General features: G+C 40.6%; 1 protein-coding gene across 2 annotated transcripts in view; it reads right to left on the reverse strand.

The window, feature by feature from the left end:
* Positions 1-23432, reverse strand: part of GCC2 (GRIP and coiled-coil domain containing 2) — a 63869-nt gene extending 40437 nt beyond the window's left edge. The window contains exons 1-5 of one of the 2 annotated variants that reach the window (XM_008008316.3): positions 23309-23432; positions 22909-22965; positions 21421-21505; positions 19861-19928; positions 91-195 (exon numbers count right to left, since the gene is read on the reverse strand). In XM_008008316.3, coding sequence (XP_008006507.3) covers positions 91-195; positions 19861-19928; positions 21421-21505; positions 22909-22965; positions 23309-23314 — 321 coding nt within the window. In that variant the 5' untranslated portion in view covers positions 23315-23432. Of the gene's footprint in view, positions 1-90; positions 196-19860; positions 19929-21420; positions 21506-22908; positions 22966-23299 lie in introns of both variants that reach the window. The other variant, XM_008008315.3, reaches the window with a different exon arrangement.
* Positions 23433-25984: the final 2552 nt, after the last annotated feature.

Consider the following 25984-nt stretch of genomic DNA (forward strand, 5'->3'; position numbering starts at 1 on the left):
TCAGATTAGATGTTTTTTAAAGTCTTACCTCTAAAATTAGTGACTACACTATATAAGTTAATAAAAAAGAACACTAAAATATTGACTTACCTCAACCTCTTGCTTCATTTTTATATTTTCCTTTTTCAGAGAAAGACACTGTTGCTCAGTCTCTGCTTTTTCCAGAAGAATAGCATCCAGACGTTCAGTTAATGCCTATTTTAGAACAGGATTTATATGCCTGGGGTTAAAAAAGTGGTGGATTGACCACATGCATAATTTTCTCCTGACCTTTTCAAAACACACTAAAGTGAGAATAAGAGATTTTAAAAGGTAGAACACATTAAGTAAAGAGAAAAGGTGAAAAGATATAAGGATAAGAGAAATTTCAACACATTTTTGGAAAACTGAATTATGGAGGAGGATGAACTGAATTAGAAGCAGGAAGAAAGCTATAACCTAAGGACCTGCACAAGGAAACACATATGAGAACCTGGCAAATATTTTGCAGAACTGAAATCCTCAGAATTGGAGACAACAGATATTGTTGAGGGAGGTGTAATGTGTGGGCTCAAAAATTGGGGATTGGTCAACAATCTGACTAGGGACCAGAGAGTAAGCAAAAATAATCTATGTCCCTCCCCCATCAGAGACAGGTTATTCTCTGCAGAAATTAAAGAGGAAGTTAATGAGATGGAAAAGAAAAAATCAATAAGCCAAGAGTCAGCTCTTTTAAGACAGCTATCAAAATAGACACCTTTTAGTAAAACTGATCAAAAGAATTTCCAAAAAATAATACAATGTAAAAGGATGCACATCTATGTAAGTCGGGCATGGTGGCTCATGCCTGTAATCCTAGCACTTTGGGAGGCCGAGGTAGGCAGATCACTTGAGGTCAGGAGTTCGAGACCAGCCTGGACAACATGGTGAAACCCTGTCTCTACTAAAAAATACAAAGAAAATTAGCTGGGTGTGGTGGTGGGTGTCTGTAGTCCCAGTTACCCTGGAGGCTAAGGCAGGAGAATTCCTTGAACACAGGAGGTGGGGGTTGCAGTGAGCCAAGATTGCTCCACTGTACTCCAGCCTGGGTGACAGAGCAAGACTATGTCTCAAAAAAAAAAACAAAACAAAACAAAAAAAAAAAAAAGTAAAGAAAATTATTATGAATAACTATTTGTCAATAATAACGAAAACTCAACGGAAATGGATAACAATTCCTATAAAAATAAACCTTTACTGACTCACAAAAAATTTAAAAAGCATAACACTATATTTAAAAATCAAAAAAAGTTAAAAAATTGTCCACCAAAGAAAACAGGAGGAATAGATGGTTTTTAAGCTGAGTTCTGTCAAATTTTCAAGGAACAGACAGATCATCCCAATTTTTACAAACTTGTTCAGACAAAATAAGAAGCAAGAATAATTCCCAAGGTATTCTATAAAATCAGCATAACTTGAAACCAATATCCAAGTACTTACAGAAAGGAAAAATCAAAGACTCATTTTATGACAAATCTAGATCAAAAATCCTAAATAAAACATTAGTACACTATCACTATTGCTAATCAACAATTGTTATTAAAGACCTCAGCCTGTAAATGAAGCTTTAAGAGGACAGGAGGTGGCCAGGAGTGGTGGCTCATGCCTGTAATCCCAACACTGGGAGACGGAAGTGGGAAGATCAATGTTTAAGCCTCGGCAACAGGCGAGGCTCTGTCTCAAAAATAAATAAAAAAAATAAGACGTGAGGCATAAAGACTCAAAAAAAAATGTTTTTTTTCAGATGATATGACTGTTTATATAAAAAATCTAGAAGAATCTATAGGTAATTAGAAACAACAGAGTTTCACAAAGTAGATATAGGATTAATATACAAAGTTAGTTCCATTTCTGGATACTAAAGAATTAGAAAATATAGTTAAAAAGAAGACAGCATTTACAATGGTATCAAAGAATATCAACAGTCTAGAAAAAACTTTACCAGAAGATGTGTGGAGGCATTCCACAGGGGAAACTATAAAACTACAGATTCCATGCAATTCCAATTAATTGCAATGAAGTTTTTCATGGAATATGACAAGATTCTAAATGCATATGGAAAAGTAAAAAACCAAGAATAGCCAGGACACTTTTGAAGAGAACAAAGAAAGGACTTACTCTCCTAGATACCATGATTTACTATAAGGCTATAAAAAATAATAAAGACAATACAGTATTGGCAAAGGCACAGACAGCCAATGGAATAGAAAAAAGAGTTCAGACAATTCAGACAAACACAAACATTTTTAACTATAATATTAGATTAATGGAGAAAGACTATTCAATAATTAAGGTTGTAAAATAGTTATTTATATTAAAAAATACTTCAAACCATATTATAAACAAACTCCAGATGGATTAAGATTTAAATGTCAAAAATACAGTTTTAAACTCTTAAGAAACCTTAAGATGGCCGGGCGTGGTGGCTCACGCCTATAATCCCAGCACTTTGGGAGGCCAAGGCGGGCAGATCACAAGGTCAGGAGATCGAGACCATCCTGGCTAACACAGTGAAACCCCGTCTCTACTGAAAATACAAAAAATTAGCCAGGCGTGGTGGCAGGTGTCTGTAGTCCCAGCTACTCAGGAGGCTCAGGCAGGAGAACGGCGCGGACCCAGGAGGCGGAGCTTGCAGTGAGCCAAGATCGGGCCACTGCACTCCAGCCTGGGCGACAGAGCGAGACCGTCTCAAAACAACAAGAACAACAAAAAAAACCATAAGCTGGGAGAAGGTATTTAACACATAAACAACAAAAATAACAAAAAATACATATTTAAAAAAATTCTACAAACCCATAGGAAACCCATTGGCCCATTAAGAAAATGGATGTTGGTCAGGTGTGGGGGCTGACACCTGTAATACCAGCACTTTGGGAGGCTGAGGTGGGCATCAGATCACAAGGTCAGGAGATCAAGACCATCTTGGACAACATGATGAAACCCCGTCTCTACTAAAATACAAAAAATTAGCTGGGCGTGGTGGCACATGCCTGTAATCCCAGCTACTTGGGAGGCTGAGGCAGAGGAATCGCTTGAACCGAGAAGGTGGAGGTTGCAGTGAGCTGAGATTGTGCCACTGTACTCCAGCCTGGCGATAGAGCAAGACTCCGTCTTAAAAAAAAAAAAAAAAGAAGAAGAAAAAATAAAATGGATGTTATACACAAAAAGAATACTTTCAATCCAGACCACATGATCTATCATTTTACACCTATTTGGCAAAAATAAAAATACATGACAATACCTAGTGCTGGAGAGGATATGGATCCACAGTATCCCTTGTACATCGCTGGTAAAAGTTATTTCAAATACTTAACAGTGGTTTGGCACTATCTCATGAGGTTGAACCTTCATGTAACTTTTGACACAAAGATTTCACCCATTTACTTATAAGAATCCTTTGCACATTTATAAAGGAGATGTATACGAGAAGGTTCATTCTGCTTGTACTCCATCGCATAAACCTCAGCATAACCCCAACATCCATTAACAGTCTAGTTCATGAATGAACTGTTATTGTAATACAATGTCATACTCTATAGCAGCATGATGACATGCAATGATACAGATGAGCTTTAGAAAAATATTAAGTGCAAAAAGTCCTAATACATTACAAACAATGTGATACCCTTTTAGTGAAGTTAAAAACTAAAATGAAAAAAAATTATAAAATGATACTTATAAATGCAATAAAACTTCATAAAAGGAAAAGGAATGACGAACATGGGACTTAGGATTATGGTTTCCTGGGGTGTGGGAAACGGGGGGGGGGGGTGGAGTAGCAAGGGGGTGGGGATTACACTGCAAGATGTCTATTATTTTAAAGATCCTAGCTTTTGGGGGAGTTAATTTGTGATTATATCACAAATAATTAAATTGGAAGGAAATGGAGACAATGCAAAGGAGGCAGAAATAAAGTCCAAGACAGAAAAAATTTATTAGCTCAGAAAGATTATAGAACTTGTTGAATCTTTAAGATGAAAACAGAATATTCATATATCAAGAATGAGCTCTTTGAAATGAAATATTTAACATCAAATAGAAATTTTAATACAATGATGGAAAAATTAAAAGTGGATGACATTTCTTCTTAGACAAAAGGGAAAACTATTGAGAAAAAGGAAAAACTCTATTGAAAATATAAATCTAGATGAGCATTCCAGAAAGTTTTGTGGCATACTCTATAGCCTGTCTTCTTCAACTTCTATAATCAACAAGTTCTTTCTTGCCTGCCTCTTTTACATACAGTACAAAAGCTAAAACCTAAAACCCTTGATTTCTCAGATCAACAGGATGAGGATACAGGAGCACAGGGATGAAGAGTGTCTGGGTCCTGATGACATCACTGGAAGAAGACTGCACCAGCCTGAGAACTGCTATGTCTAAACTTCTTAGATGAAATAATACTAATTTAAAAACTTTATTATTTAAGAAAACAAAAACAAAACAGATGTAGAAAAATTCAGAGTTCTATATCAAGTTACAGCTATCATTCAAACATGAGAGTAAAATAAAGGAATATTTAAATACAAGACAATACAAAAATTTACCTACATGTGTTCATTCTTAGGAAGCTACAGAAGAATGTGCTCTACCAAAATGAGACGGTTAACCCAGAGAGTGAATGACGTGTGACCTAGCAAAGAACAGGGGGCCAATACAAGTAAGCAGTGTAGAAGTTCACAGGATCATCACAAAAGGCCTGTCCCAAAGTACAGGAAGACAGAAGGCAGGTACCAGGAATAAAGATAAAACAAAGATTATTTAATCTGTTTGATCATTTGGAAAGTAGAAGGGGTGGTGAAAGACAGCTAGATTTTCATTTATTGTAACAGGAAGTTTTAGAACTGATAATTCAAGTAATAGCAGTATAAGCATATTATTTAGAAATACAGAGATAATTTTCAGAAGTTATTGGGTATTATACGTTATTTAGAATTTAGTATTAAAAATTACGTGGATATGACTTTGGTTAAAACAACCTGAATTTTAAAATTAGTTTTTTCACATTATACATAAGTATTGCAATATAAACTTCTAACTTCTGATTGGTAAGTATCGAAAGTCTCAATAAACTAATTTTAGGAGATCTATATATACAGGCTAAATGCAAACAACTATTTAAAAAAACCTTAAAGATCAGAAGCACAGAATGGACAGTATTTCTTAGGAAATACAAATTTGATTTCAACTTAAAAGAAAAATTATTAACAGTGATATGGACTAGAAATTCAAGTATCTTAACATGCAACTTTTTCATCTTTCTTGCATTTAGAAGCAGCATAAATATTAACCATAATGCTGTGCACCTTAAATTTTGACATGAGAAATATGGTTTCTCAGTCCTTCTTTAAAAGTCAAACCTGTGAGGTTTGCAATGAAACTAAGATTGTGTTCTAATGCACTAGACGTTTAGCAGAGGTTTTAGTCATAATTTAAACTTGTAAGGACATACATTTTGACATGCTATATAAAGAACATAAAAGTTTCTATTAAAAGCTATAGGTTTTTCCAGTGTACTTTCCCAAAAAAGTGATATAACTTAGCAAGAAAGCCTTTTCAGTTTTCTAGAAATGTAGAGAACATATTATTATATTGCTACATGAGTTTTCTAAAATAGAGAACTTAATTGTAGCAGTTAAGTGATGAACACCTGTTAACAACACTCCCAAAATAATTTTCTTAAATTGTTACCTTCTGAGACTTGAATGGTCAGGATAACATGCTTTAATATTAAATCAATAACCTGGCCTAAGCAAAGAATTCATGACTATTACCTCAAAAGCAAATGTAACAAACAAAAATAAACAAATAGAACCTAATTAAACTCTTTAGTTTAATTGCTTATACCCCAAAAGCTACTGAAATAAAAATTAAACTTTTTAATTAGCTTCTGCACAGCAAAAGAAATAATCAACCGAGTACAGACCACTCACAGAACAGGAGAAAATATTTGCAAACTACGCATCTGACAAAGCACTAGTATCCAGAATCTACAAGGACTCAACAAATCAGCAATAAAAAACCCCAAATAATCCCATTAAAAAGTGGGCAAAGGACACGAATAGACATATGAATAGACATTTCTTAAAAGGATATATACAAATGGCCAACAAACATATTAAAAAATGCTCAACATCATAATCATCAGGGAAATGCAACTTAAAGCCACAATGAGATACCACCTTAATCCCAGCTACTCGGGAGACTGAGGGAGAATTGCTTGAACCTGGGAAGCAGAGGTTGCAGTGAGCTGAGACTGCGCCACTGTACTCCGGCCTGGGCGACAGAGTAAGACTACATTTCAAAAAAAGTCAAAAAACAACAGATGTTTGCATGGATGTGGGGAAAAGGGAACACTTATACACTGCTGGTGGGAATGCAAATTAGTACAACTTCTATGGAAAACAGTATGGAGATACCTTAAAGAGCTAAACAGATCAATCAATCAATTCAGCAATCCAAAATGACTTATTTTCTTTTGGGTAGATACCAAAAGAAAGTCATTAGATGACTACACTTGCAAACAAATGTTTATGGCAGAACAATTCACCATTGCAAAGATGTGGAACCAACCTAAGTGTCCACTGACTAATGAGTAGATAAAAGTAAATGTGGCATATATACACCATGGAATACTACTCAGTCATAAAAAGGAATGAAATAATGTCTTTTTAGGCAACTTGGATGGAGCTAGAGGCCATTATTCCAAATGAAATAAAACCAAAAACCATATATATTCCCACTTATAAGTGGGAGCTAAGCTATGAGTATGCAAAGCCATACAGGGTGACATAATGGACGTTAGAGACTCAAAAGAGGGAGGATGGAAGGGGAGCTAGGGATAAAAAACTACACAGTAGGTATAATGTTCACCACTCCGGTGATGGGTACACTAAAATCTCAGACTTCACCACTATATAATTCATCCATGTAACAAAAAACCTCTTGTACCCCAAAAGCTATTGAAGTAAAAACTTTTTAAAAAATCGATAATCTGAGATGAAGGTTAGGAGAGGGCTTCAAAGGTGGCTGATTAGAGGCATCTCTTACCTCCTCCACTATGAACCAAAATAGTGAGTAGATAATTACATACATATAGATCATCCAAGAGAGAACACAAATTCAACAGAGAAGTGACAGAAAACACCTTAAGGTGATAGTTTGGAAATTTCTCCCCACCCAAATCTCATGTTGAAATGTAATCCCCAATGTTGGTGGTGGGGTCTGGTGGGAGGTGTTTGGATCACGTGGGTAGATTCCTCACGAACGGCTTGGGCCATCCCCTTGGTGAAAAGTGAGCTCTCACTCTGCGTTCACAAGATTTGGGTGTTTAAAATTGTGTGGCACCTCTTCCCACAGTGCTCTCTCACATGCTCCTGCTTTCGCCATGTGATGTGCCTTGCTTCCCCTTTGCCTTCTACCATAAATAAAAGCTCCCAGAGGCCTCCCTAGAAGCCAAGCAGATGCCACAACTATGCTTCCTGAACAGCCTGCAGAACGATGAGCCAATTAAACCTCTTTTCTTTTTAATTACCCAGTCTCAGGTCTCCCTCCCTCCCTTCCTTTTTCCCTCTTTCCTCCCATCCTTCCATTTTTCCCATAGACCTCTGGTATTTCTTTATAGCAATGCAAAAATGGCCTAAAACATAAGGAAAGAGAAGGAAGCAAGGCAGCCTGCTCAGCTACAGTTGGTTGGGAGAAGAGAGAAACTCCCCAATGCTCAGAAAGGCTAAGTGAGAGACTCTCAGCTGCCCACATTCCTGTTGCAGACTTCTACAATCCTAGCCACAGAAGGGTCCCTTGACCCCTGTGGGTCCCAAGACTCACATAGGGAGTTTCCTGGAAGCCGCATGAAGGCACTGCTCCAGAGAGCTCACACTGCCCCTACAAGCCCCTGAGTTTTGAATAGTGGCAGCACAGTGCCATGGCCTCCACTCCACTGGATTATGTCTTGCCTGGCAACCTGGGCTGAGGTGTCAGCATGGGTGGCAATCTTGCCCCTTCCAACCATGCAGAGGGGGGCAGCTGAGCATTGTCATGAACCCCGAGGACAAATTCCACTGCCTGCAGCTGCTGTGGCTAAAGACTGCTGCGGGCCGAGGCACAGGTGATGCTGCCTACCTACGGCTGCTCCCAGGGGAAGCAACTTCACTCTCCTCAGTAGCAGGGACACAACACACTGCTGTCTCCACCTGAACGTTCCGCTGGTGGCCTGGGACGCTCACCCCACCCTTATACACCACAGTCGGAATCTTCACGCACCACCGAGGAACCTAAGGGCACACAGCCTGTCCTGGCTCCAGCCCCTACCAGAACCTGAGCGCAATGTCCAGGGGACTAGGTATTATCCAGCCCAGTTCATTACCAGTGGCACCTGAACCCTCCTCCTGGGGCCTGAGATAGGGCCCACTGAACCTGCTGCTACCACCACAGCTGGCACTCATTGCCATGTACCACCTGTGGATATGGAGACTGGCCCAATCTACAAATCAGTCACTGCCAAAACCAATGCTAATCAGTGAGGCCCCAGAGGGTTGTCCCACCACTGCTGTTGCCAATTCCCATGCTATATCCACTGCCCAGGGGCTTAAGAACCCACCCAACAGCCTGGCCCACTGTTGCCATTCCCAGCACCTGATCAAGCTACCTGGAGGCTCAAGAATTGGCCTGCTAACACTGGTGCCAGCAGACACACCTTGGGGCCCAGGGACAGGCATGCTCAATCCACAACTGCCACCACTGTGACCTGAAGACTGGCCTACTTGGCATTCCAGGCCCCAGCAAAACTTTACCACAGCCTCCACCAAAAACTGCACCCTAAGTCACTGACGAAATCACAGTCACCACTGACGCTGTTTACAGCCAAGTCAGTCATACTGATCCTATGCTACAGCACCCATCTAGAATCAAAGCCACTGTGCTCTACTCAATCAATCCTAAAGATACATCTTCAGGAAAAAGTTCTTCCCTAAAAAAGTAAATAAAAAAAAAAAACTGGAAAAAGTGACTATACCAGATGCACAGATATCAAGGTAAAGGACATAGAAAATATTAAAAAGCACGGAAATATGACATCTCCAAAGGAACACAATAATTCTCTAGCAACAGATCTCAATCAAAAAGAATTTCATAAAATCCTGGAAAACGAATTCAAAATTTTGATACTAAAGAAGCTCAGTGAGATACAAAAATTTCCAAAAAACAATACAAAAAAATCAGAAAAACAATTCAGGGTATGAATGACAAATTTACCAGAGATAGATATCAGAAAAAAGAACCACATAGAAATTCTAGAACTGAATAATTCATAGAATAAAAAAAAATACATTCAAAAGCTTCAACGATGGACTAGATCAAGCAAAAGAAAGAATATCAGAACTTAAAGACAGGTCTTTTTTTTCCTGATATAGTCACACACACAAAAATAACTGAAAAAGAATTTTCAAAAATGAGCAAAGTCAGCCGGGCGTGGTGGCTCATGCCTGTAATCCCAGCACTTAGGGAGGCAGAGGCAGGTGGATCATCTGAGGTCAGAAGTTCAAGACCAGCCTGGCCAACATGGTGAAACCTCATCTCTACTAAAACTACAAAAATTTTAGTAGCTGGGCGAGGTGACAGGCATCTGTAATCCCAGCTACTTGGGAGCCTGAGGCAGAAAAATAGCTTGAACCCAGGAAGCAGAGGTTGCAGTGAGCAGAGATCACATCACTGCGCTCCAGCCTGGGCGACAGAGTGAGATTTTGTCTCAACAACAACAACAACAACAACAACAACAACAACAGGCAGCAAAGTCTTTGTGACCTATGCAGCTCCATAAAGTGACCAAATATTTATTTAAATTATTGGGGTATCTAAAAGCAAAGAGAGAACAAAAGGATTAGAAAACCTATTTAGTGGCTAGGTACAGTGGCTCATGCTTGTAATTCCAGCACTTTGGGAGGCTGAGGCGGGTGGATCACCTGAGGTCAGGAGTTTCAGACCAGCCTGGCAAACATGGTGAAATCCAGTCTCTACTAAAAATACAAAACATTAGCTGGGCGTGGTGGCAGACAGCTGTAATCCCAGCTACTTGGGAGCCTGAGAGAGGATCACTTGAACCCGGGAGGCGGAGGTTGCAGTGAGCCGAAATCGTGCCACTGCACTCCAGCCTGGGCAGCAAGAGTGAAACTATGCCTCCAAAACAAAACAAAACAAAACCAAAAAATACCAGAAAATCTATTTAGTGAAATAATACATGAAAGCTCACCAACTCTAGCAAGACAGGTAGACGTCCAGAGATAGGAGGCCCAGGTATCCCCAAACAAATACAATGCAAAAAGGTATTCTCCATGGCATATTTATAGTCAACTGCCATAAGTCAAAGACAAAGAGAATTCTAAAAATAGCAAAGAGAAAAAAAAAAAAAATCCAGCAAAGAGAAAAGCATCTAGTCATCTATAAAGGAGCCTCCATCAGACTAACAGCAGGTTTCTCAGCAGGAAGCTTACAGACCCAGAGAAAAGAGAATAATATATTCATTGGAGATAAGAGAACGATATATTCAACATGCTGAAGGAAAAACTCTCAGCCAAAGTATATTAGTCTGATCTTGCACTGCTATAAAGAACTGAGATTGGATAATTTATAAAGAAAAGAGATTAAATTAGCTTATGGTTCTTCAAGCTGTATAGGAAGCATGGCTGGGAAGGCCTCAGGAAACTTATAATTATGGCAGAAGGCAAAGAGGAAGGAGGCACATCTTACACGGTTGAAGCAGAAGGAAGAGAGCGAAGGGGAAAATGCTACACACTTTTAAACAACCAGATCTTGTGAGAAGTCACTCACTATCATGAGAACAGCAAGAGGGAAGTTCATCCCCATGATCCAGTCATTTCCCACTAGGCCTCGCCTCCAACACTGAAGATTACAATTTGACAAGAAATTTGGGCAGGGACACAAATCCAAACCATATCACAAAGATACTATAATCAGCAAAATTACCATTCATAAAGGAGAAATAAAGTCTTCTCCAGACAAGCAAAAGCTGAGGGAATGCATTACCACTAGACCAGACCTACAAGAAATGTTCAAGGAAGTCCTAAACCTGAAAGTGAAAGGATGACATTTACAATCATAAAAACACACACAGGCCGGGCGCGGTGGCTCAAGCCTGTAATCCCAGCACTTTGGGAGGCCGAGACGGGCGGATCACGAGGTCAGGAGATCGAGACCATCCTGGCTAACACGGTGAAACCCCGTCTCTACTAAAAAAATACAAAAAACTAGCCGGGCGAGGTGGCGGGCGCCTGTAGTCCCAGCTACTCGGGAGGCTGAGGCAGGAGAATGGCGTAAACCCGGGAGGCGGAGCTTGCAGTGAGCTGAGATCCGGCCACTGCACTCCAGCCTGGGCGACAGAGCAAGACTCCGTCTCAAAAAAAAAAAAAAAAAACAAACAAAAAAAAAAAACACACACAAACAGAAAACTCACTGGTAAAGCAACACACAAATAAGGAAGAGAAAGGACTCAAATGGTACCACTATAAAAAGCCAGCAAACCACTATAACAAACAATAAGAGAAAGAGAAAGGAACGAAGAAAATATAAAGCAACGAGAAAACCATTAATATGACAAAAAATAGGCTCACACATCATTAATAACTTTGCAAGTAAATGGAGTTCAGTTCTCTTCTTAAAAGATACAGGCTGGCTAAAAGGATAAAAAACATAATCTAACCATGTACTACCCACAACAAATGCACTTTCCCTGTAAAGAGACATATAGAAGAAAGTTAAAGCGTAGAAAAAGATATTCCATGGAAATAAAAACCAAATGAGCAGAGAGAACAAAAGGATTCGAAAACCTATTTAGTGGCCAAGCACAGTGGCTCATGCTTGTAATCCTAGCACTTTGGGAGGCTGAGGCGGGTGCATCACCTGAGGTCATGAGCTCGAGGCCAGACTGGCCAACATGGTGAAACCCTGTCTCTACTAACAATACAAAAAATTAGCTGGGCATGGTGGTAGACGGCTGGAATCCCAGCTACTTGGGAGGCTGAGGCAGGATTGCTTGAACCCGGGAGGCGGAGACTGCAGTGAGCCGAGATCGCGCCACTGCCCTCCAGCCTGGCAGTGGCGTGATCTCCACTCATTGCAACCTCTGCCTCCCGGGTTCAAGCGATTCTCCTGCCTCAGGCTCCTGTGTAGCTATACTTATATTAGATAAAACAGACTTTAAGTCAAAAATAGTAATAAAAAAAAAAAGGCAAAGAAGGTCATTATATAATGGCAAAAGAATCAAACCAGCAAACATATATAACAATTCCAAACATATATGAACCCGACATTGCAGCACCGATTCCTAAAGCATTACTAGATCTAGAGAGAGATAGACTCCAACGCAATAGTACTGGGCAACCTCACCCCACTCTCAGCATTAGACAGATCTAGACAGAAAATTAACAAAGAAATATTGCATTTAAACCGGACTTCAGACCAAATGGACCTAACAGATGTTTACAGAACATTTTATCCAAAAGCTGCAGAATACATATTTTTCTCAACAGCACATGACACATTCATTCTCCAGAAAAGACTGTATGTTAGGCCACAAAACCATTTTCAACAAATTTTTAAAAATCAAAATCATATCAAGTATGTTCTCAAACCACAATGAAATATTAGAAATCAGTACCAAGGGGAACTTTGGAAGTGACAGAAATACATGAAAATTAAATAACATGGTCCCAAATGACCATGGGTCAATAAGGAAATTAAAACAAAAATAAAAAAATTTCTTGGAACAAATGAAAATGGAAACTACAACATACCAAAACCTATGTGATACAACAAGAGCAGTGCTAAGAGGTAAGTTCATGGCAATAAATGCCTACATCCAAAAAGTAAAAATATTTCAAACAATCTAATGATGTACCTCAATGAACCAGAAAGAACAAGCCAAACCCAAAGTTAGCAGAAGGAAAGGACTAATACAGATCAAAGCGAACTAAATGAAATAGAGACTTTTTAAAAAGGCAGAGGATTAACAAAATGAAAAGCTGGTTCTTCAAAAAAAGAAACAACACTGATAAACTACTAGTTAGGCTTTACAACAACAAAAAAGAAGACCTAAATAAAATCAGAAATGAAAAAGGAGACATTACAACCATTATCATGGAAATAAATACACCATCAGAGAATATTATGAACAGCTATGCACTCACAAGCTGGAAAACCTGGAGGAAATGGATAAATTTCTGGAAACACACAACCTATAAAAAAAAATCCAGGAAAAAACAAAACCTGAACATATTAATAATGAGTAGCAAGAATGAATCAGTAATAAAAAGTCTCCCCACAAAGAAAAGCCCAGAACCAGATGGATGCACACTGAATTCTACCAAATGTATAAAGACCTAATACCAAATCCTCCTGAAATACTCCAAAAAACTGAAGAGATGGCAATTTCCCCTCATTCATTCTAGAAAGCTGGCACTACCCTGATACTAAAACCAGACAAGGACACAGCAAAACAAACAAACAAACAAACAAAACCCAACAACAACCAATATCCTTGATGAACACCAATGCAAAAATCCTCAACAAAATACTAGCAAACCAAATCTAACAGCACATTGAAAAGATAATACACCATGATCAAGTGAATTTATTCCAGGGATGCAAGGATGGTTCAATATATGGAAATCAACGTGACATATCACATCAACAGAATAAAGGACAAAAGTCATACGTCATCTCAATAGACGCAGAAAAAGGAATTCATAAACTTCAACATCCCTTCAGGATAAAAACTCTTAGCAAACTAGGCACAGAAGGATTAAACCTCAAAATAATAAAGGCCACATATGACAAACTCAAATTAACAGCACACAAAAAAGGGGAAACATTGAAAATCTTTCCTCTAAGAACCGAAACAAGACAAGATGCCCACTTTCACCACTACTATTCAACTGGGACTGACAGTCCTAGCCAGAACAATCAGACAAGAAAAAGAAATAAAAGGCATCCAAATTGGAAACATGGAAGTTAAATTGTCCCTCTCTACAGATGACAAAAGACTATCAAAAAACTCTTAGAGCTGATAAACAAATTCAGTAAAGTTGCTGGATACAAACAATATACAAAAACCAGTAACATTTCTATAGACCGACAATAAAATAGCTAAAAAAGGAAATCAAGAAAGCAACACCTTTTACAGCAGCTCAAAAAAAGAAAAGCAAAAAACAAAAGCCAAAGAAGTGAAAGATCTCTATAATGAAAACTACAAAAACACAGATGAAAGAAACTGAAGAGGACACAAATAAGTGGGAAGACATTTCATGCTCATAGAATATTGTTAAAATGACCATACTACCCAAACTAACATACAGTTCAATGAAATTCCTATTAAAATACCAACACCATTTTTCGCAGAAACAGAAAAAAGAATCCTAATATTTTTATGAAACCAAAAAAAAAAAAAAAAGTCAGAAGAGCTAAAGAAATTCTGAGTTAAAAAATAAAGTGGAGGCATCACACTACTTGACTTCAAAACATAGTACAAGGCTATAGTGACCAAAGAAACAAAGTATTGGTTTATAAACAAGCATACAGACCAACAGAACAAAATAGAGAACCCAAATATAAATCCTCATATTTACAGACAACCGATCTTTGACAATGCCATTAAGAACACACACTGGGCAAAGGACACCCTCTTCAACAAATGGTGCTAGGAAAACCAGGTAACTATATGCAGAAGAATGAAAGTGAGTCCCCATCTCTCACCATTCAGTTGATACAAATATCAACTAAACTAGATTAAAAACTTAAATATAAGACCCAAAAGTGTAAAACTAGTAGAACACAGGGTAAACGCATCAAGATATTGGCCTAGAAAGATTTTATTAAGATCTCAAAAGCCCAGGCATCAAAAACAGACAAATAGGACATTAAACTGAAAGGCTTCTTTTTTTTTTTTTTTTGAGACGAAGTCTCGCTCTGTCGCCCAGGCTGGAGTGCAGTGGCGCAATCTTGGCTCACTGCAAGCTCCGCCTCCCGGGTTCACGCCATTCTCCTGCCTCAGCCTCCCGAGTAGCTGGGACTACAGGCGCCCGCCACCATGCCGGGCTAGTTTTTTTGTATTTTTTAGTAGAGACGGGGTTTCACCGGGTTAGCCAGGATGGTCTCGATCTCCTGACCTCGTGATCCGCCCGTCTCGGCCTCCCAAAGTGCTGGGATTACAGGCTTGAGCCACCGCGCCCGGCAAGGCTTCTTAAAATTTGTTTTTTAGATAAGGGCCCCTCTGTCACCCAGGCTGGAGTGCAGCAGTGTGATTATGGCTCACAGCAGCCTCGACCTAATGGGATCAAGTGATCTTCCTAGCGTCCCAAGATGGGACTACATGCACTCTCCACCATGTCTGGCTAATTTTTATATATTTTTTGTGGAAATGGATCTTGCTATGTTTCTCACGCTGGTCTGAAACTGCTGGGCTCAATGATCCTCCTGCCATGGCTTCCCTTAATGCTGAAATTATAGGCTAAAAAGCTTCTCCATAGCAAAACAATCAACAGCATGAAGAAGACAACCTCTTAAACTGGACAAAATATTTACAATCTACTCATCTAATATGAGACTAATATCCAGAGTATGCAAAGAACTCAAACAACACAACATTAAAATATAACCCCATTAAAAGATAGGCAAGGGACATGAATAGACATTTCTCAAAAGACAAAGAAATGGCCAACAAGTATATGATACTCAACATCATTAATCATCAGGGATGTGCAAATCAAAACCACAATGAGGAATGGCTGTTAAGAATAAAAAATGTAACAGACATTGGTGACAATGTGGAGAAAGGAGAACCCTTCTACATTGTTGGTGGAAGTGTAGGTAAGTATAGCCACTATAGAAAACAGTTGGGGATTTCTCAGGCCGGGAGCGGGGGCTCTCGCCAGTACTTTGGGAGGCCGAGGCGGGCAGATCACGAGGTCAGGGGATCGAGACCATCCTGGCTAATATGGTGAAACCCCGTTTCTACTAAAAATACAAAAAACTAGCCAGGAGTGGTGGCGGGTGCCTGTAGTTCCAGCTACTCAGAAGCTGAGGCAGGAGAACGGCGTGAACCCGGGAGATGGAGCTTGCAGTGAGCTGAGATCGCGCCACTGCACTCCAGCCTGGGTGACACAGCGAGACTCTGTCTCAAAAAAAAAAAAAAAAAAAAAAAAAAAAAAAAAAAACCAAAAAAACCCAAAAAATTAGCCCGGCGTGGTGGCAGGCACCTGTAGTCACAGCTACTCAGGATGGTGAGGCAGGAGAATGGTGTGAACCTGGGAGGCAGAGCTTGCAGTGAGCTCTCGAGATCACGTCACTGCTCTACAGCCTAGGTGACAGAGCAAGACTCCATCTAAAAAACAACAAAACAGTCGGGGATTTCTCAAAAAACTAAAAATAGAGCTACCATACAATCCCAAAACCCCAATGTTGGTAGTTATGGAAAAGAAATCAATACAACAAAGGGATACATGCACTCCCGTGTTTACTGCAGCACTATTCACAACAGTAAACATATGAAATCAACCTAAGTGCCCATCAAAGGATGAATGCTATATATATACAACGTATATGGCCATAAAAAAGAATGAGATCACATCATTTCCAGCAATATGGATGGAGCTGAGGTCAATATGTTAAGTAAAATCTAAGTCAGGCAGAGACAGATAAGTATTTTTCAAAATAGCCAGAAGACCTGAAATGTACCCAACACATATATATGATAAATACCTGGGTATGGATACTACTGATTTGATGATTATATATTCTATGCATTTAACAAAATTTCACATGTACCCCATGAATACGTATAAATATAATGGATTAAGAAAAAAAAAAAAAAAGAAGGAAAAGAAAAAAAACCCTTAAAGGTAAAGTTGGCTAACTTGGATAAATTTTGTTTTTCTTGAGACGGAATCTCATTCTGTTGCCCAGGCTGTAGTACAGTGGCACTATCTCAGCTCACTCAACTTCTGCCTCCTGGGTTCAAGCGACTCTTCTGCCTCAGCATCCCGAATAGCTTGAGCTACAGGTGTGTGCCACCATGCCCAGTTAATTTTTGTATTTTGAGATGGGGTTTCACTCAGTTGGCCAGGCTGGTCTCCAACTCCTGACCTCAGGTGATCCATCTGCCTCAGCTTCCCAAAGTGCTGGGATTACAGGTGTGAGCCACTGAGCTCAGCTGAAATTTTCTAATCTTGTCTTTAGGAGCAGTTTTGACAGTGGGAGAATACACTGATGAGTGGTAAGAAGGAAACAGCAGGTAGGTATTTAAATGTTCTTATTCTGAAATGCAATTCTGTAAAAAGTATTTTAAGAGTTAATGGATAAAAAACTAGAAAACACTCTAGAGGTTGCAGTGGATGGAGATCATGCCACTGCACTCCAGCCTGGGCGATAGGGAGAAACCCTATCTCAAGAAAAAAAAAATTCCCCCAGAAATAATACATGGTAATAACAACGATAACTAACAATTATTGGGTACTTATGTGGCCAACTCAGTTCTATGTGCAGTAGATGTATTACCTTATCAATCCTACATTTCTACATCAATCCTATTTCTACCTCAATCCTACAAACAAAAAGTAGTATTATCACTGTTCTACAGATGACAAAACTGAATCATAGAGAAAGAATTTAAGAAACTTAGTCAAGGTCACATAGCTGGTCAGTGGAGGAACAAGGATTTGAAAGCCTAACTCAGGCAGTCTGGGTGTAATTGACCTTCTCCCTTAATTACCATATAGTTGTGTTGTGGCTATCATGGATTAAGAAAACACATAATGATCAAATATACAAAGAAGACTACTGTGAACTCAGTAATACTTAAATGAAACAGTACATTATAAAACGAAATGGCATTTGTGTACATCATTCTAGCTTCATAGATTGTAATTAAATAACAAAATGATACGGCGTGACATGCATATGGATTTAAAGACCCCTTGTAATAACTCTCTGGGAGTCCCTCAGTAGTCCACAGCTCACAAGTAGGGAGCCACTGATGAGAAAATAAGATAATATATAACCACGCTGGGCAAAGTGGCTCACGCCTGTAATTTCAGCATTTTGGGAGGACGAGGCAGGTGGATCACGAGGTCAGGAGATTGAGACCATTCTGGCTAATGCGGTGAAACCCCGTCTCTACTAAAAGCACAAAAAATTAACCAGGCGTGGTGGTGGGTGCCTGTAGTCCCAGCTACTTGGGAGGCTGAAGCAGGAGAACGGCATGAACCCAGGAGGCGGAGCTTACAGTGAGATGAGATTGTGCCACTGCACTCTAGCCTGGGCGACAGGGCAAGACTGTCTCAAAAATAAATAAATAAATATATAACCAAAGGATATTATGCAAAAGCAGTGAATACAGTATTGCAGAGCTCTAACATGCAAAAGAAACGTTACAGAAGCTTGGCCTAAGGTGGAGAATGAAAAAGCATTTGTTAGCATTAAGGGAGTGGAAATAATAAGCAACTCAGTTTTTTTTTTTTTTTGAGATGGAGTCTTACTCTGTTGCCCAGGCTGGAGTACAGTGGCTCAATCTCAACACATTGCAACCTCTGCCTCCTGGGTTCAAGCAAACTTCGTGCCTCAGCCTCCTGAGTAGCTGGGATTTCAGGTGTGGGCAATCACGCCCAGCTAAACGTATTTTTAGTAGAGACCGGGTTTCACCATGCTGGCCAGGCTGATCTCAAACTCCTAACCTCAAGTGATCCTCCCACCTTGGCCTCCCAAAGTGCTGGGATTACAGGTGTGAGCCACTGCGTCCGGCCTGCAACTCAGGTTTTTAAACAGGGAATAAAAATAATATTTTGTTATTTGGCAGGATTATATAAGACTAAAAAGAGAAAGAGAACCCAGTTAGGTTTTTATTGAAATAGGTTAAGTATTTGATGTGTTTAACATAAAGCCATAGAAATGGAGAGAAAAGAGATAAACTGGAACAATATCTTATAGCTATGATAGGTCTCTGGTGGCTGATGCATATAGAGAATAAAGGAAATAGAAAAGTTAAAGTGTCTCTAAAGTCAAAAGGTATGAAAAACTGTGGTGCCACTGGTCTAACCAAGGGAAGCAATTTGGTTGAGTTTGATGAGATGGTAAGTGACATGTGTGAGAGGGAAACACAACTGTGAGATCTGGGTCAGTAGTTATGTCCAGGGATATGAATCTATCTATAGATTATTTACTGCACACTAAAATCACTGAAGTCCTGAGCATGGCCAGGTTTTCTCAGGAGGCTGGGGAAGAGCAGACAGAGAATGAAGTAACAATCATAATTAGAAAATATGGGCTGGGCGTGGTGGCTCATGCCTGTAATCCCAGCACTTTGGGAGGCCAAAGTGGGTGGATCATGAGGTCAAGAGAGCAAGACCATCTTGGCCAACATGGTGAAATCCCGTCTCTACTAAAAATACAAAAATTAGCTGGGCATGGTGGCGTGCTCCTGTAGTCCCAGCTACTTGCGAGGCTGAGGCAGGAGAATCGCCTGAACCCAGGAGGCAGAGGTTACAGTGAGCCAAGATCACACCACTGCACTCCAGCCTGGCGACAGAGTGAGTCCATCTCAGAAAAAGAAAAGAAAAAAGAAAGAAAATACGTGGGAAGAAAGAGTAGAATAATTTCAGAACAGAAAGAGACCTAGAGGTAATTAACCCACTCTTTTTTACAGTGAATCAGATAGGTAAAAACAACCATGGCAGAGAGAAAGTAGAAGAACAGGGACAGAAAGCCAGACAGCCTCCAGCAGACTGACAATCCTCATGGAAGTTTTATTTCTCTTTAGACATTTCCCAACTTAATAATTACCTTAATAATATCATCAGTTCCTTCAGTAACAGGTTTTGATTTGAGTTCTTCAATTTCTTTCTCCAATTCTAAACAATTAAAAAATAAAGGACTCCGGTTCAGAAATAAAGAACATAATTACTGGGAAACTGATAAGTACATTCTTACAAAACCCCCCCAAATCTGCAAATTAGAATATATGTAAGCAGAATAGTATGATTAATCTCTGCACTCAACACTATGCTTCAACATTATTACATGGCCAATTTTGTTTCCTCCCAATCTGTATTCACTTCCTCCTTCACTGCTCTTATCCATCTGATAATTTTCTTTTTTTTTTTTTTTTTTGAGACGGAGTCTCTCTCTGTCGCCCAGGCTGGAGTGCTGTGGCGCAATCTCGGCTCACTGCAAGCTCCGCCTCCCGGGTTCACGCCGTTCTCCTGCCTCAGCCTCCCGAGTAGCTGGGACTACAGGCGCCCGCCACTGTGCCCGGCTAATTTTTTCTATTTTTAGTAGAGACGGGGTTTCACCATGGTCTCGATCTCCTGACCATACTCCAGACCTCATATTATTTCACCTGTAAGTACATATAACCTTAAAAGCAACACTTGCATATTAAGAATAAACGTTATTGAGAACGGCCTGGCCAACATGGTGAAATCTTGTCTTTACTAAAAATACAAAAATTAGCCAGGCATGGTGGTGGCCGCCTGCAGTCCCAGTTACTCGGGAGGACTTGGCAGGCTGAGGCAGGAGAATCGCTTGAACCCAGGAAGGGGAGGTTGCAGTGAGCCGAGATTGCGCCCCTGCACTCCAGCCTAGCCAACAAGAGCAACACTGTCTCAAAAAAAAAAAAAAAAAAAAAAAAAAAAGAAGAAGAAACAAAACGTTAATTGAAGTGTTTCACTAGCAAATGCCTAGATCTCAGGCCTAGAACTTCTTTCCAAATAAATTATTCTCTTTATTGCAAAGTGATCCAAACTCCCAAGACATAATTTTATCTTTTCTAATAGAAAATAAGTCTCGGCTTTTAGGCTAAGCAGTTAATATTTGTAAGTCACTGGAAATTCAAGAGCTCATGTACATATACTAAGAAAAAGATCTAAGATCTTTTTCCTTCTGGAATAAAAAGAAAACTGAATAGGGAATCAATCAACTTCAGCAGATAAATATACTTTAATGTCTATCAATGGAAATCTTTTATTATTTTAATTGAGGAAGCGTTCCATCTCTTTGGGCTTATCTTCTGTCTCTAACATTTCAACTGACTTCTCTTGAAAAAAAGCTTTACTCAGAAGAATCTAAAGTCTACATGAAGGAAAAACACACTTAACTTGCACAAACTATAAAAATCCTCCTCCCTGACTTTAACAACTCAAAAGTCACTGTGGTTTAGAGACGTGGGAATAATTTAGAAATCAGAGGTAAATTTTTAGAATGTTAAATAACAGATTCTACTACACTAAAGTGTACTTGGAATCACTGGAAAACAAAAACAAGCCAATGCATTATTTTTAAAACTACCATTTTAAACCACGATTAAACAGACTGTGATCAAGAAGAATATTTTCAACCCAATACCTGTACACCTTGACTTAGCTTTCTGTATTAGCATCATCTGTTTCTTGGCAAACTTGATGAGGTCTTCTTTGGGCAATGTTTCCAGCTGAAAGATGTGGTCATGTTACCAACTAGTTATAACTCATGTTTCTAGTATACCACAAAAAACAAACAATGTCTGCCAGAAAACAAAAACATGCTACAGAATAAATCTTTATGCCAACAGCATACTTGGTTTCACGTTTTTTTTTTTTTTTTTTTTTTGAGACAGCGTCTCGCTCTATTGCCCAGGCCGGAGTGCAATGACACGATTTTGGCTCACTGCAACCTCTGCCTCCCAGGTTCAAGCAATTCTCCTGCCTCAGCCTCCCAAATAGCTGGGACCACAGGCGCCCGCTACCACGCCCGGCTAACTTTTGTATTCTGAGTAGAAACGGGGTTTCACCATGTTGGCCAGGCTGGTCTCAAACTCCTGACCTCAGGTGATCCACCCGCCTTGGCCTCCCAAAGTGTTGGGATTACAGGCGTGAGCCACCGCGCCCGGCCACATCTTTTAAAATAAGCAAATGCAACATCAACTCTGTAATTGCTATGCAAGTACTAAAAATTAGTTATGCAACTATTATGAAACGCAAATACCAGGGCATATCCTCTTATAGCTAATGTTACAGGTTGACATTGCTAGCTTTTGATTTAATTGTAAAATTAGTGGGTTGGAGCTAATGCTACTTAAAATTCCTTGGAGCTGTAAAAGTATTTCATTCTATTTAAGGCTGAAAGTGTCACAAGAAAATATAAGCATAATTACAGCAGCAAGATGAACCAGGTGACATTCAGGCTTTAATTAAAAAATTAAGCTTTACCACTTGAAAAAATTACTTAAGCCTGTAGTCTCAGGTTTAAGCTTTACCACTTGAGAAAATTACTTAAGCCTGTGGTCTCAGGTTTCTCAACAACAGTACCTATCTCACGGTTATCATGAAGCTTAAATGAAGTAACTGAGTGGTTAGGCAAGTGCCTGAAATTTAGCATGCAAGCAATAAACCTTAGCAATAAACCACTATCGTTTAGAATGATTAAATGTTAAACACTGTACAAGGCCATAAAACTGGACTAATTCAACTCTTTGACAATGTAAAAACTGGAGCCCACAGATCAGAATCCCTTGATCCCTACCCTATGTCACTGCTCCTTCCACTACATCACTATATAAACCTTCTTAAATTAGACTGCTTTGTTTCATGTTCGAAAAATCGCAGGATCTCCCAGCAGTGCTAACCAGGAGCAGGAAGTAAACAAAAAGTCTTTTTATATCGGGGTGGGCGGGGGAGAAAGAAACAGGAAATGGATTGGTGACTGCGTAAACTAAAATTGAGATCCCTTGGGGCAAGGATATTAAAAAAATAAATTTTATATATATATATGGCGCCCCCCTTCTTCATGCCAAAGTTTTCCAATTCATCACCCTTCCAGTCTTCAGGAAGCCCGCTATTCAAGTATCCTCTTCACCTTAGATTTCCCGGTCCCAGGGGTAGCTGGTGAAGCCACCCCATCTTGAACAGGATCCTGCAAAACAAAATCAAACGCAGGTGTCAGAAGAACTCTTTTCCTAATCCCACACGGAACGCGTGGAACCTATTCAGGGAAAAACCTTCTATGGAATCAAGTGGTGGAAAGCCTTGTGAGACAGAGAACGAGGGCGGACGGAGGCGGTCGCTCTGGCAAATCGTATACAAACGGGCTCTATGGGGACAGGTAACCGCCAGGGATGGAGTTTAGGGAAGATGTGGCAGGCGACGGCAGAGCGGGCTTTGGAGCACCCTCCGCGCCCTCCCACCGGGCCCACCCCCACATCCCAAGTCGCTGCGCGGAAGGCTTGATGGGAGGCAGTGGGCCCGACCTGAGTTACCTCCATCGCCGCCTGCCTGCCGCTGGCCCGCAACCAGGCGCCGCCACCGCTGCACTTCTATTTGCGCCAGCCTCTGACGTACGCTCGACAGCAGGTCAAAGGTCGCGCTCTCCGGGCGGCCCGCCCCCCGCGTCTCCATAGCTACGGCTCGGCAGCACTTCCGCTTACGCCTCTGTGTCCGGGTTAAGGTTCCCCGCGCTGCGCCGAGGGCGGAGTCGGTGTAGACGTTCTACCTGGGGCTCGACCCCTGGGCCTGCGGGTCACAGGGTAGGTGTGGGTCCCGCCACCGCCGGTTATTGGCATGGGAACGCGGGCCGATTACCCCTTGGGGCCTCGGTTTCCACGTCTGTAAAATCTTCTGAGAGTGAGGAGAGCATTGGATTGGAGTACAGGTCCCTCAGGCCCCGAAGGTGTCTACTAGCCTGCGAGTGCCTGCGGGACCCACAGTTGCTTCCGGGGGTGGCTCCTTAGGCATATGTGGCCAGCATGGTGCCCGGGAGCTCTGTGACTCAGAGGTCAGTGATGAGGTGGAGGACTTCCCTGAGGAGGCGTTCCTTGACTCTGAAGACTGTGAGGAGGTCCCGGGACAGCTCTGCCCTGTAGCCGCCCAGTACTGATGGTGATGTGGTAGAGGCAAGATAGTCTGCCAGGGAGCTGGGCAGCCGTGGGAGGAGACTCTGTAGAATAGGGGGCACGAGGCCACCCTTTCTCCGAGGGCACGCCGAAGAATCTGTGGTCGAATCCCAGAGCTGCTGCAGTGTCCTGATTGGCGGTCCAGTGCTCTGAGAGCCTTTCTGTTAACTGCTCAAGTGGTTTGCTGCACTTTTACCTTTCCATTCATGTTTTCCATACACTCCCATAACTAAGGTAACCTGAAGATAACCCAGTTTCCTGTAGTTTAAATGGCCAAAAGGATGAAGAGGCAGCATACAGTATGTAGCTAGTAAATGGTAGCTGCTTATTACTGGGTAAAAGAAGTGTTATTGTGGACATCTACTCTTTGTCTTTGACAGGGCGTATCACCCATAGTGTTTGACTAGGATTGGTTCAGGGGTGGTGTGTGAACTAAGATGTACAGTCAGAAATTTTGAGACTTCTATTTAGTATTTTGGTTTAGTGATAATATTTTCTCTTTCTTTGGACGTGATTGAAGAAACATACAGCCCTGATTGCTGTTGGCAGACAGCTGCCGCTATGGTAGAAAGCAGCCTAAGGACAAAATTGTTAAGAGGAAAAAAGCAGAGCCGAGGCAGCTCCGGAGGAATGAAACTGGAGCTTTGATAGGTTATCAGTGAGTCGGTAAATTCCCTTTAAGTGATCCAGTTAACACTGGGGTTTGCTGTTACTTGTAACAGTGTACACATCAATTGGGAGGAAGAGTTTTCCAACTTGAAGAAAAAAATCTCTCTTAATGAGATGACTAGAGAAAATGTCCATAAATCAGGACATTGTGCAGTGGTATAAAATGGGCAACTTTCCTACTGGAGTAGAAAAATTACCGCAGACAGTATTTGAAGAAAAGATCTAAGAGCCACCAACATTTTATGGCAGCACATGCTATTAAAGAAGCATTCTTCTTGAAAACCAGCACAAGGTTGAGTGCGGTGGCTCATGCCTGTAATCCCAGCACTTTGGGAGGCCAAGGCGGGCAGATCACTTGAGACCAGGAGTTTGAGACCATCCTGGCCAACATGGTGAAACCCCGTCTCTACTAAAAATACAAAAATTAGCTGGTCGTGGTGGTGCGTGCCTGTAGTTGTAGCTACTTAGGAGGCTGAGGCAGGAGAATCTGTTGAACCTGAGAGGCGGAGGTTGTGTGGAGGTTGTAGTGAGTTGAGATTGTGCCGCTGCTCTCCAGCTGGGGTGACACAGTGAGACTCCATCTCAAAAAAAAAAAAAAAAAAAAAAAAAAAAAAAAAAAAAAACTGGCACAAGACAAGGATGCCCTCTCAGCACTCCTATTCAACATAGTATTGAAGGTTCTGGCCACAGCAATCAGGAAGGAGAAATAAAGGGCATTCAAATAGGAAGAGAGGAAACCAAACTCCCTGTTTGCAGATGTCGTGATCCTATATCTAGAAAACCCCATTGTCTCAGCCCAAAAGCTTCTTAAGCTGATACGCAAGTTCAGCAGTCTCATGATACACAATCAATGTGCAGAAATTGCTAGCATTCCTATACATTGACAACAGTCAAGCTGAGAGCCAAATCACAAGAGAACTCATTCACAATTGCCACAAAAAGAATAAAGTACCTAGAAATACAGCTAACAAGGGAAGGGAAAGAGCTCTACAAATAAATCAGATGACACAAACAAATGAAAAAATATTCCATGCTCATGGATAGGAAGAATCAATATCATTGAAATGGACACACTGCCCAAAGCAGTTTATAGATTCAATACTATTCCTATCAAACTACCACTTACTTTATTTGCAGAATTAGAGATGTACCATATGACCCAGCCATCCCATTACTGGGTATATACCCAAAGGATTATAAATTATGCTGCTATAAGGACACATGCACACATATGTTTATTGCAGCACTATTCACAATAGCAAAGACTTGGAATCAACCCAAATGTCCATCAGTGACAGATTGGATTAAGAAAATGTGGCACATATACACCATGGAATACTATGCAGCCATAAAAAAGGATGAGTTTGTGTCCTT

Source organism: Chlorocebus sabaeus, chromosome 14, assembly GCF_047675955.1.
Source record: "Chlorocebus sabaeus isolate Y175 chromosome 14, mChlSab1.0.hap1, whole genome shotgun sequence".
Lineage (NCBI taxonomy): Eukaryota > Metazoa > Chordata > Mammalia > Primates > Cercopithecidae > Chlorocebus > Chlorocebus sabaeus.